Source organism: Eutrigla gurnardus (genome assembly GCF_963514095.1).
Source record: "Eutrigla gurnardus genome assembly, chromosome: 9".
Classification (NCBI taxonomy): domain Eukaryota; kingdom Metazoa; phylum Chordata; class Actinopteri; order Perciformes; family Triglidae; genus Eutrigla; species Eutrigla gurnardus.
Window position 1 is genome coordinate 24,027,158 of NC_139923.1, and position 12,187 is coordinate 24,039,344.

A 12,187-nucleotide genomic window follows, 5' to 3' on the forward strand; every position below is an offset into this window, starting at 1 on the left:
ACCGGTCCCGTCTCAACCCAAATCCCCTCTTTCCTGTCACACATGTGCGTTGTGATGTTGATGAGGCTCCATTATAGGGCTGGCAGGGGGTCCTTAAACACTCTGCAGGCTTGAGAGCTACTGAATGGGATTTAGCACAGGATGAACAGGGGAAGAGGAGGTAGCCAGGTCAGTAGTTGAATTACCCCCGTGTGTGTGCACATGTTTAGGCCCGCGCTCTGGCTTCAATTCCCATTTACTGATTTACAGTGCTGCTGACGCCTCCGGTGATACTACTGATTAAGTGGTGGCAGCTGTGCATTCTTTGTTTTTATTTCCTGCAGAAGTAAAACTGACTTTATTTCTCGCTGTATTTGTGCATTATTACCATTTAACAACTGCACAAAAACTTCACGAACAACTTTTGGCAGCGCAGTTACGCCGTAGACTTGAGCACTGCAAGGCAGAACCTCTGGTTTGGTCCATCCTTAACGTAGTCTCTTTTTAGCCCTGTAATGGCTGCTGTGGTTTAGCTCTGGTGTGCTCAGACTGCCTGCTCTCCTCTCTGCGGGTCTTTTGGGGGAAACGAGCCATTGAGTCTATTCAATTTGAATCCTGAAATAGATGAGGCCATGCTTGGAGAAAACTGATCCACCTCACTGAAGCTGCTCTTTTTACAAAATGGCAGAGTTCACTCAGTTCTAGTCTTATCTAGTGAGATTGGAGCGATATCCTGTTGCTATTGATGTGTTATTGCAGTTTCTTTTTAACCCTGAACAATGTGAACCCCCATAATCATTTGACAAAGCAGGGAGCAACTTCCTGACATGTGATTGATTCTTTCTCTATCAGGTCTTTGTGTAAAGGTCGGTCAGAAGTGTGTGATTGTTTTTCATCTGGTGTTCCTGGGCAGACGATCTCTGATTGTTGTCTGTGGTTGTTATCGTTCACATCCTCATCATAGATACATGGGCTGTTTTCAAGGAAAGCATATCATTGCACCTCGGGGCTTGATCTTTCCTTCTTGTTCCAGAGATGTTACATGTATTTTAGAGATGTTTTCAGTTGAAAACATGCTGAAAATGAAGTTCTTCTCTGAAATAGATTTTAGTTTTTAAGTGTAGGATCATTTTTGCCCTCCCTTCATTTTTTTTAGAGTTGCATTCAAAGCTAATCCCTTGTACGTGCTGCTCACGATTGCATTAACTGCATCCATATGCCAGTAGTTAAGATTCCTCTGCTGTTCAAAAGGTCAAATCATGCAACAATAGTTGTGCAACGCAGGGTTTGGCTTTGACGTGATCCACAATTGTTACATGATGAACAGGCTTCAGAGTTATGTTGTATTCCATCACAGAGAGCAGCAATTAAAACCAAAAAATCCAAGGCACACACGGCTGTGTGTGTGTTTGAGGAAGCTCTTTAGTGGCAAATTGTTGAATTTTCGAGAAAACACTTAAACTAATTTTCCTGCACAGCTCTGTAATGTGGCCTCGAGTGATTCCAGGATAAATTGGAACCAGGTTTTGGTAATGAGACAGGCTTGGCGTACCTGCCAGAGGGCCGCTCTTCTTTGCACAAAGTTTATATTCGAACCAACTTTATTCAGCATTCAGCAGGCACACAGTCTGCTATCATTCAACGGGTGATATATGCACCAGTGTGAGGCCAAAGAGATGCACATTTGGCACATTGAATCAAGACTGCGTGCACACACAAGGCCTTGTCGGACTGACACGTGCTCGCACAAACGCAGTCTCTCAGACCAGACAGGACGCGCTTCTTCTGGACTTTCTCGAGGTCTCTGGTGGGATCAAGCTTGTGACGCGGACAGCTGTCGTGACCAGCTGGGTCGGCTGTGAAAAGGGAGAGGGGCCATGAGATGTGTGTTAGTGTGCGTGTTCATGAAGTCACAGGTGTGTATTAGCTGGGTGCTGGTGGCGTGGAACCAGACGAAAGGTAGTGAGTGAAGACGGCAGGGGGGGTGTGGGGGGAGGTGGTGGTGCTGGGACAAGTGAAAGGATAAGAGAGTGGTTAACGGACGAGTTGAACAGCTGTCATGTCAGTCACTCCTCGGCTCTGCAGCACTGACCTCTGTGTCACCTGACTATACAACCCTATTTCCCTCTTGTTTTTTTTTTTTATTGTAGATCAGCAACAACATGTCCGTCTTCAGCAGTTTTGCAAATCTTCTGTTTCGTGTTTTATTCCACCAAACTTAACCAGGTCCTCTGGATTGTGAGACCGTATCAGAGACTGGTCCTTGTCTGTGCCTGGCCGGCTGTGGCGGCCCCCCCCCCCCCCCTAACCTAGAGACATGTGCCTGGCCCTGGATTTCCTTCCCTTCCACCTCTGCCTTCTGGCCTGCCCTGATCAGTCACTGATCTGGTGAGGGCGAAAGAGGCATCTGCTGCCTTTTATGGCAAAGACTTGCCTGGGAAAACTTTACCAAGAACAGACAAAGCTATGTGTGTGTGTGGCAATCAAGACAGGCTATGTACGTATGAGGGGAGGAGTGCTGGCAGGGAGGAAGTTTTCTTTATCCTAAAATAAACTAATGGCTCCAGAATTTCACGTCCCCTCACCACACAAATGTTCACAAGAGGTGGAGGAGGCGTTTTTATGGAAAATGATGAAATTACAGAGGGAACGAGACAGGAAATAGCTCAGTGAAACAGAATGTTTTCAGAAGGAAGGGGGTGGGGGGGGGGGGGGACTGACTTGAACCTTTTACAGAAGCTGAAGGGGTTTTTTCTAGGGGGGCTTAGCAGGGCCTTTGAAACGTTGTGAGAGCTGACAGTATCTGTGGATGAAGCTCCATCCTTGGGTAAAGCTGTTTCACATGACGGAACATGTAGCTCACAGCGCAAAACCACAAGGACCACATCAATCTGTGCTCTCATGAGCAGGAAGAGGGGTGTTGTCTGTTCGAGGGGGGAAAAGAAGCAGACAGAGATAAGGAGAAATTAAACAAATGAGGGGAAAAACAGGCATGGGAACGAGACGAGAGGAAAAATATATATTTCACCCTAATTACTCAAATTTAAAGTTAGTCAGAGTTGAGGTCACTGGGTGTGGTAAATGGGAAGCTGATGGGACAGGATAATAGTTGGTAGCATGAAGATGAAAAGAGAGGGCGAGGATGGAACTATGAGGCCTGAGGCTTTTGACCCTGAACAAGGGTCTGTTTGCACAGGTGAGCCTGCAGCCATGAGGAGAAAATGCATACGAGCCTAAAGGAACGGAAGATATCGAGGCAACAGCAACAGGAGAAAAGAGGTGAAACAGAAAGTGGCCCCTCATTAATAATTGACCAGCGTTGTAACCTGCAGTGTCCTTGGTTTTTCAATGAGGCCAAAACGTGCTCAGGAGCTGCCTGATAGGAAGAGCCGCCTACATTGAGAATCATTACCCGACTAATTAGAACCTGACCGGTGTCGCGTGTGTCCGTGGACGTGATTGTGCAAGTGTTGCTGCTTCAGATCTATTGAGGCCCAAAGCAAGTTTGCAGCTAAGCATTTCTCCTGAGTGGAATACGACAACGGCGGTCTAAAAAGGGGGAAACTTAAACGTATACAAACAGTCTCCTAATGCATCCACATGTTGACATGCCTTCCCTTGTTTGCTGGTGGAAAACAGGGTGATGCTTCCTGGAGAGGGGAATTAAACTGAGCTTTTGAACACTGCTCTGGCCAAGAGGCCCCATGCTCCACAGTTCTGTCATGTTTTGTAAGTGTTTATTAGTTCCCATGGATATCAGCTGGGCTTGTTTCAATCTACCTCCTCTCTTCATTCCTTTCTGTCCTCTGCTCTCGCCCCCCTCTTCCCTTTTTTTTTCTCCTTTCTTTCTAAATCTGTTTGTAATATCTGGTTGCATGTGCACCACTCATTGCTTCTTTCCCATAAAGTCCAGCGATAGTCACAGCAGAGCCTGAGTGAAAGTGAGAAGGGTGCTGGCTGCAGCTGGAAAACAGTGTTTATGAGGCCTCATCGTTAGCGCTGTTGGAACGGCTCCGGTCGCTCCGGGATCCGGTGCTGCCGTCTTCTGGGCGTGTGACTGGGAGGGAAAGGCGAAAAAAGCGAGAGCCAAGAACACATGGCTGGATCATTGTGTTTAGACAGAGAGTTCGGAGAGAGAGGAGGGATGAGAACTGGAGATTGAGGGTCTGAGCTCGAGACGGGGTGGAAATGAGGGTCAACAAAAGCACAGTAAATTCAGGGAGCTGAGTGAAACTCCCTTGTCCTTAAGCAAACCCAAACAACGCTAACAGAGTCAAGATGGAGTGGAATAAAGATGCATGGAACAGGAGTTAAGCCGTTACAGCACAAGGACAACCTTGGAGAGAAGGAAGATTGTTGGGCAATCGATCACGTCAGTCCCAGACAACTGTGCCTCTGTTTATTTGTCTCGCGAGTACATCAGACCTTTCAAACTTTGACCCCAGATTGCAGCGCGTCCACTGATGCAGACAGGGAGCCGGGGCTGGGGGAGGAGAGGTCACAGCCCTGGAAGTGCAGGAAGAGTGTGATGTGACATCCCCGTGCTAAAACTAGCAGTGGAAGTACAAGACGCTTGGGACGGGCGTCTGTGTGGAAGCTATAGACCTAACATTAAGTCAGAGGTCAAGTTAGGGGTCAGGTACAGCAACAGTGCACTCTTTGTTTGGTCCGATACGGTTGCCGCAGTTCGGTTTGGGAAAAGTCACAATAAGTGTCTGCTTTGTAATTTATTCATTTCAGTCGTCTGTGATTTATCGATCTTTGCCTGAGCTCATGCCTTTGTGTCTACATAATGTCCCGTCTTATTTATTTCATTTTATTGCCCGTATCAAGTCCTTTGCAGCTCCTCAACCTGCTCCGTTTTCTTCGTGTGTTGCAGGAAGTCGAAGACGAAGCCAAATGGAAAGAAGCCTCCGGCAGAAGAGAAGAAGCAGTACTTGGAGCTAGAGTACACAAAAATCCGCGTGGTGGATTTTGACCTCAAGGAGCTTGTGGTGCTGCCCAGAGAGATAGACCTCAACGAATGGCTCGCCAGCAACAGTGAGTAACTATGGCGGTTGTCAATGATAGAATGAATATATTTAGGATGCGTAGACGTGCTCAAACACACACATGGCTGAGGATATCCTGCACAGACGATATAAACCACTGCTGTTACTAAGCCTGTAAGCAATTTAACATGGACATTGTTCAAATATGAAAAGGGCATATTATCTTATTATGACATAAACAAATATTTACTCAAGCACTGTGTTTGCTCCGACTCATTAAAAATGTCCTCCAAGAGTTTTTTTTTCTTCTTTTTTGAGGAGTCGAGTCCTTAACGTGATCCAGGCCTGGCACAGCGTTGAGCCTGTTCCCAGTAACACTGCACGCCGCTTCTTTCAACATCATTGTTTACTGCCAGCGCCCTTTTTAGCTCATGTTGAAATTTATGATCGTCATTATGAGCATCATTTCCCGAGTTTTGTAAGCTCACTGCAGCGGGACTGCTTGATCGATCTTATGAGACTCTTTATTTTGTCTGTCTCTCTGACTTTGTTTTGGTTTCATATCCAAACCAGGTGCTCGCAAGGGAAAAAGCAACAAAAGAGAAAGAAGCCAGCATAATTTCCTTCTTATTTTAGACTGATGCAGCTTTGTTATATAAAACAGATGGGACATATTTTCACATGTTATGAACACAAACAATAGGGGTGAGAGATTTATTTTTGATTAAATAGTTTGTATCAATCATGAAAAGAAATGAGGCGAAATTTGAGTGATACATGATTATCGGTGGAAAATCATATACAACATATCAGTAGAGCTACAGGTACTGTGTAGGGACAGAAAAGTCACCAAATAAAGTGAACATGTAAAGGAATACCTCACTTTATAGTAGATTTGTTCAGCATATTAAAGGCTCATAAGCTGGGGGTTCAACAAAGTGTAGCTAATACCAATATATTATCTACATGATACGCCACATTCTGTTCATAATTCATGTAATTATGATATTTTAAATCGTCAAACTGTTTTATTAGATGGTCTATTTAGCAATGGAATTCTTTCAGCCGGTTATCTACAACAGTTTAAGGAGCGTCCCCATACCAGATAGATCTCTGCGTACGTCACAACAAAGTATTTTAGGCTGTAAGATACATTTCTTCTCACTGCAAACACCCCAGATTGGCCTAATGCTTTGTTTTGCAGCATAACAGGTTGTGTAGGAGTTTCCCTCGTGACAGAAAAACCTTTTAAGTGACCGGACTTAAATGGTTGCGAAAAAAATCTTCCATTATTTCCACTTTTTCTGCGGCTCACACGCTGTTGAAGGATGTGATAGATTAGTGTGTGCATGTGACTTTGCCTGTCACATTGATCACAGGGACAAATACGCTGCAGTATGCAGTAATGTAGGGTGTGTCCTCGTCATCTATTGGAGAATGTGACGTGACGCACACAGTCCTCTTTGATGTTATGGCAGTATTTAAGTTATTAAATCCTTGCAGGGGACAAAAACATATGAGTGTGTTCTCCGTATGATTTATTCTGGTGTACTACATGACCAACACTGATTAATGCGGTCTGAAATCTCCCTTTCTCTCTCAACCACAGCGACAACATTCTTCAATCTTATCAACCTGCAGTACAGCACCATCTCAGAGTTCTGCACTGGGGACACCTGTCAAGCCATGACGGCCTGCAACACGTAAGTTATCTCCAACGCTTTTGGTTTATTTATCGTTCACCTGCCGAGGCCCATTGGTTAATTCATCAGAAATTGGTTAATTCATCAAGGGATGCTCACCCGGTCAGCGAGGGACGAGTGTGCACTCGGGTTAATTTTTGTTCTTTTAACTAGTTCTCACACGGTCCATCTTGAAATGTGCGGCATGCAGCTTCAATGTGCTGCAGCGAGCTGTATATTTACTTGTCATGCTTGCTCTGACTGTGCTGCAGCTGGGTTAGATTAATCAAGTGGGTCTTTTTAATGTCCAATTCCCTCTTTCTTACCATCTCTAGCTCACTTTTTATTATTGTTTAGGTTTCAGGCTTCCGTTTTGTGCGGTTCTTCGGAAGAAATACCTTGTTTTCTAGTCAGGAAAATGCTAATTGCCACTGTCCATTTTCATTAATAATGTAGAAGCAGATGCAGAGATTCTGAGTGGGATTTAAAGGCAGAACCCCACTGAGCAGAGCAGCAAGAGTCTGAAAACATGGTGTAGCTTTACCTGTTAAACCCTGCTGTCCATCCTGTGTTTCTTGCTGCCTGTGATCAACATGCCTGTTGATGCCATGTTAAGAGAAGGGGAGGTGACTAACTGTAAGCGTTTATCCGACTAGTTTGCCCTGTCAGGGTGCGGTGCAGTCTTCATGTGTGAGGCCTTGTCGTTGGAGAGAGAGGCCGTCATTCCCACTATGTATACTGAAGGCTGGAAAAACCTGATTACCGACACTTTGAGACGCCACAACACTCACTACGCGGCTCTTAACGCATTACATGCAGTCTTCAAGCTCATGCGCTCTCCCACGCACTTGCCCCTGGTTAAAAATATGACAATGACATCAATGACAAACAACACAACTACTGAGAAATGACACACATGACAGTTGCTCTGAGTCAACAGTGGGTTTTTCCACTGCTGCTCACCTGAAGCTAGGGACCCAAACCCTGAGAAATGGAAGCAGCAGACGTGCTTCGCCTGCAGTATGTGACGAGCAGATTAACGTGTTTTTGTTTGCTGTCTCTATTGACCTGTAGAAAACCGAGGCAATGACCTAAAAACACATTGCACTCTTAGTTTGTCTGACGCCTCCACTCTGGTTCCACTAAAATGTTTAATGCATTTTTGTTTGACTTACACTCTCACTGTTAAAACTGTGATTCTAAGACAAGGCCCACCATTTATGATTGTGCCTTCCTCGCTGGCCTGCACCCCACCCCTTCCTGCCCGTGCAGGACCTGGCACCCGCGCCCCCCTCCTGTGGTGAAAAACTGACTGAGCCACAGTCGCAGCAGCGTCAGTATCCCTGCCCAAGGCAGAGCTCAGCACTATTTTTGGAAGAAAATGTTTCCATGAGCTATGAGGGAACGGAACCATTTGGTAGCTATTTAGACCCATTCTCTGTGCGTGCATGCGTGCGTGCGTGCGTGCGTGCGTGTGGTTATATGCTCAATCCGTTCATTAGCATTGGGTTCTTATAGCTAGATCCATTTTGTTTGGTAAAATACACAGATTCACTAAGCTTCGCTACAAATCTCTTATCAAATATTTAGTTTCCTATTTGCAAAGAGGTGACAAACTACTCAAGTAGTCATGTAACTCGATTGCAAACATTGAATCTGTCTACATGAAGTTTTAGTTGTGTATTCGCTGCAATCTTTGAGATGTTGTTTAAAGGTGTGTTCGTAAACATTAAATGAACCAGCCTCTGCAGCGGTGCTTCATACTGTATACGGTCATAGTTTAATGATATCTGGGTGGGTATGCTGAAGTGGAGAAGGCGTGTTATTTGGTGTGTAGATTAGTCATTGTGTCTCAAACACACTAATCCTGATTGAGTAAGTGTATTGTCAGAGTCTGGTCCTGGTGCTGTGGTCAGTCGGTTCCCCTCATGCAGGTCAGTTGTGTGGACGCTTTACATTCCTCAGGATTTGTAATGTCTGCCCCACATCCTCCCAGACGGAGTGCAAACGGCAACACCTGCACGCACATTTTTCTTTTTCACCATTCCATCAGCTCATTAATTGACCTTTCCGGCTCGCTAATCAGTCAGCAGGCCTTTTGTCTCTTTGTGTTTACCAGTCACGTTTAATTTCCTCCTCCCTGGTTAGCTTAGAGTTCATCGATTTTATTTAAGTTTGCTCACCTGCTAGCATGAGTAGCTCTGTAGCGCTGACCTGCACGGTACGCCTACAGTTCAGATATGTGGGTCACCCACTCCGTAAATGTTTGCAGGACTGACTGCAGGGTCAGTGTCTCTATAACGGTGATCTTTAGCCCCTGAGCTAACAGTTTACCCTGGGATAACGTAGCCCCTTTTCCCATTGATGCTGTACTTCTACAAGCCCCGGGTTCGAGCCCCAAGATGAATGAAAGCTAAGAAACTGGTGCCACGATTGTGCCAGTGTGAAAGCTAGAGTATCTTCATTCTTAACCTTGTAATCCAGTAAGTAAGACGTCACTATATGGGTTATTTCCTTGATGAGGAAATAGGTCAGGTGATGTTACATACAAATATGTTTTAGAGCTCTCCTGCTTGTTGTTTTCCTTCTACATGTTTGAATGATGTGTGTACCAGGAAATACTCTGCTCAGCTGTTTCAACCGCAAGCATTCTTAAACATTCATTATGATTAATTAAAACTCGGTTCACGCTTGTGTCTTACATGCTATCTTTGTCTTTGTCTTTGTAGAATATACTACTGGTATGACGAGAGGGGGAAGAAGACAAAGTGCACCGCTCCACAATATGTCGACTTCGTAATGAGTCTTTGTCAGAAACTGGTCACAGATGAGGAAATCTTTCCCACAAAATATGGTGAGTGTCCTCCTGAAGGTTTCCTGACTCCGAGTAAATGATGTGGTACTGCTGCCCCCTGCTGCTTCAGATGGATACAGAAAATCGGAAAAAGAATGACATTGATATTATTCAGGGCTGCATCATACAATCGTTTTCACTAGCAATTTTTCTGCTGTTTCTTGATCAAACATTAGGAATAAATTATTATAAAGTAGTTTAGAAAAATGCTCTTTGCAAATTACCACAGTGATGGTGCAAGTTTATCAACTGATCAAACAAACTTTTAAATTATTCAAATTGCCTGGGGTTAGACCTTTAGTCATTAAAGGATAAGACTGGTAATTATTTTTTATTTTTCTTATTCTCGACAAATTCCACGAATAGACCAAAATATATGTGACCATATTTTTTTTAGAGAGAGACATAAACACATTGTTGATGCTGGTCTTTGGTTGGTTGATAATATAAAAAACTATGGAACAACACAATCTGTTTCCTCCCTCCTGGTGATTCCTGAGCCTAATCCAGTCCCTCCTCTTTGTTTCCCCTTTTCTCCCTCCAGGCAAAGAGTTCCCTAACTCCTTTGAGTCCTTGGTAAAGAAGATCTGCCGGTACCTGTTCCATGTGCTGGCTCACCTCTACTGGGCGCACTTTAAAGAGACGGTGGCTCTGGACCTGCAGGGCCACTTGAACACTCTGTATGCACATTTCATCGTTTTCGTAAGGGAATTCAACCTGGTCGACCCCAAGGAGACCTGTATCATGGATGACCTGTCCGAAGTCCTCTGCACCCCTGCACCGCCACCTGCGCCCACCCCAGCCCCTTCCACCCCCGCCTCAGTGCCCTCCCCTTCTTCACAAAACCACGTGACGGAGAGATGAGCAGGGCCGGTGGTGAGACAGCAGCCCCGGGGGTGATTGAAGATAAGATAGAGGAGAGAAGGAAAGACAGCCTGGCCCCCTTCCTCGGTGCCAGCAGGACTTAAAGACCTTCCACTACCCTTATATTTCGCTACGACACCAACCAGCCGGAAGGAGGGGGGGGAGGGTTTTCGGGGGGTTTGGGGTAGCGGGGAGGGGTTTGTCATGCCAGCAGGAATTGGCGTGAGCATTCCTCCCAGGGGCAAATCCCTCCCATCTTCTCTGCAATTTAAACTAGGAACAAAAAGTATGTGTATGTTTTATTTTTTTGGTTTATTTCATTTTTTTTTTTTTTGTTGAAGTTTTATTCAGTTTTATTTTTTGTTGTGGGGAGGTGTGCAGTGTGTCCAGCGGCCCTTCACCTCCCTCGATCCTCTACCTAACATACAGTACAGGAAGGGGGCTCTGCTTTGCTTTCGACCTACTATTGTACAGTGTTGTTAATGTGTGGAGAAGAGTCGTCTCTCCTCACCTGCGGGCTCGGCCTTCCCCCGTTCTGCAGCGGGCGGGAGGCAGCCTGCAGGCGCACGGCCACTACGCTGGCCAGTAGGGAGCCACGTTACTGCCTGATGGGGCGATACTAGCCAATCACTGTTTGGGTTGTTTATGTGTGGGATGATTAAGCGCTTCCTGCTCAGGACCTGAGAGAATACGTCACTGCTGCCAGAGAGAAGTTACTCTCTTTTTTTTCATGCTCTCTCCCTTGTTCACCAGACTGCTCAGTCCTTCATATGACAGACGTTGGTCGTGTTTAACTACATTATAGTCACATAATCACCTGGTGTACCCTTAATAGATAATGTCCCAGAGCCTACCTATAGAGGGCAGCAAACATGAAGAGAATGCAACAGAAACGGGGAGACGAGAAGAAAATATAAAGATTGTATGATAGATATTTAATCTGATCAGAGAGTCGATGCTTTGAGACAGACCGGTGCCCATAGGGTGAGTCAGAGTTGTTTGATGGTGTTCAGCATAGCAGCAGCCCCTTGAACCACCACCGACACCCACTCAAGCAGCACAGAAGGACAAAGACATGAGGTAATGTCTGCAGGCCGAGAGAGGCAGAGATGGAGGGGTGGGAGTAGATGGTGCGGAGCTGCGCTGCTGTTTAACAGTCACCAGAACTCCCAGTGCAAAACTAAATATCTCCACTCCCTGGTTGATTGTTTTTACCTCCCTTTAAATTTTTTTTTTTTTTTTTTTTTTTTAAGATTATCAGAGGAAAATTAGTTCAGAAATAATAACAATAATGGTATCATTACACATGTATAGAAAATGCACAGTCTGCTTGGACTTTACTGTACAAAGAATCGCAAGCGGGTTCTGTCAGACATAGCCTCTGTATGGAGGAGGATTGGGTTTATAATTCTCCTTTTTTATTTATTTTTTTTTGCAGGGTTCTTCAGTTCTGGCTCTCGTTTTTATGTATTTTAATTATTAACTAAGTTAAAAGCAATTTAATATTTTAAGCTCTGCGGATTGTAATCTAATAAAAGAGAAATGCCACTTTGCCTCAGTGTCTTTTGTCTCGACATGTTTGTGTAAATCACGGGCGCTCTTTTCATTGCTTCACGATCAAATGCGTTACACTTTATCAGTAAGAGAATACCCAGACACCCACTCACAGTGCCAGCTGGTTCTACAGGCCTCGGACCAGCATTTAAAACTGCCAGCAGACACCCGCTCACCATGACATCTGGTTCTACATGCCTCGGACCAGCGTTTAAAAACTGCCAGGAGACACCCACTCACAGTGCCAGCTGGTTCTGCAGGAC

General features: G+C 45.1%; 1 protein-coding gene across 4 annotated transcripts in view; it reads left to right on the top strand.

Annotated features, from left to right (window-relative positions):
- The window catches only part of mob2a (MOB kinase activator 2a), a 52,845-nt gene extending 40,927 nt beyond the window's left edge, over positions 1 to 11,918 (top strand). For all 4 annotated transcript variants that reach the window (XM_084018092.1, XM_084018091.1, XM_084018090.1 and 1 more), the window contains exons 2-5: positions 4,859 to 5,019; positions 6,580 to 6,673; positions 9,382 to 9,506; positions 10,051 to 11,918. In XM_084018092.1, coding sequence (XP_083874218.1) covers positions 4,859 to 5,019; positions 6,580 to 6,673; positions 9,382 to 9,506; positions 10,051 to 10,370 — 700 coding nt within the window. In that variant the 3' untranslated portion in view covers positions 10,371 to 11,918. The remainder of the gene's footprint in view (positions 1 to 4,858; positions 5,020 to 6,579; positions 6,674 to 9,381; positions 9,507 to 10,050) is intronic.
- Positions 11,919 to 12,187: the final 269 nt, after the last annotated feature.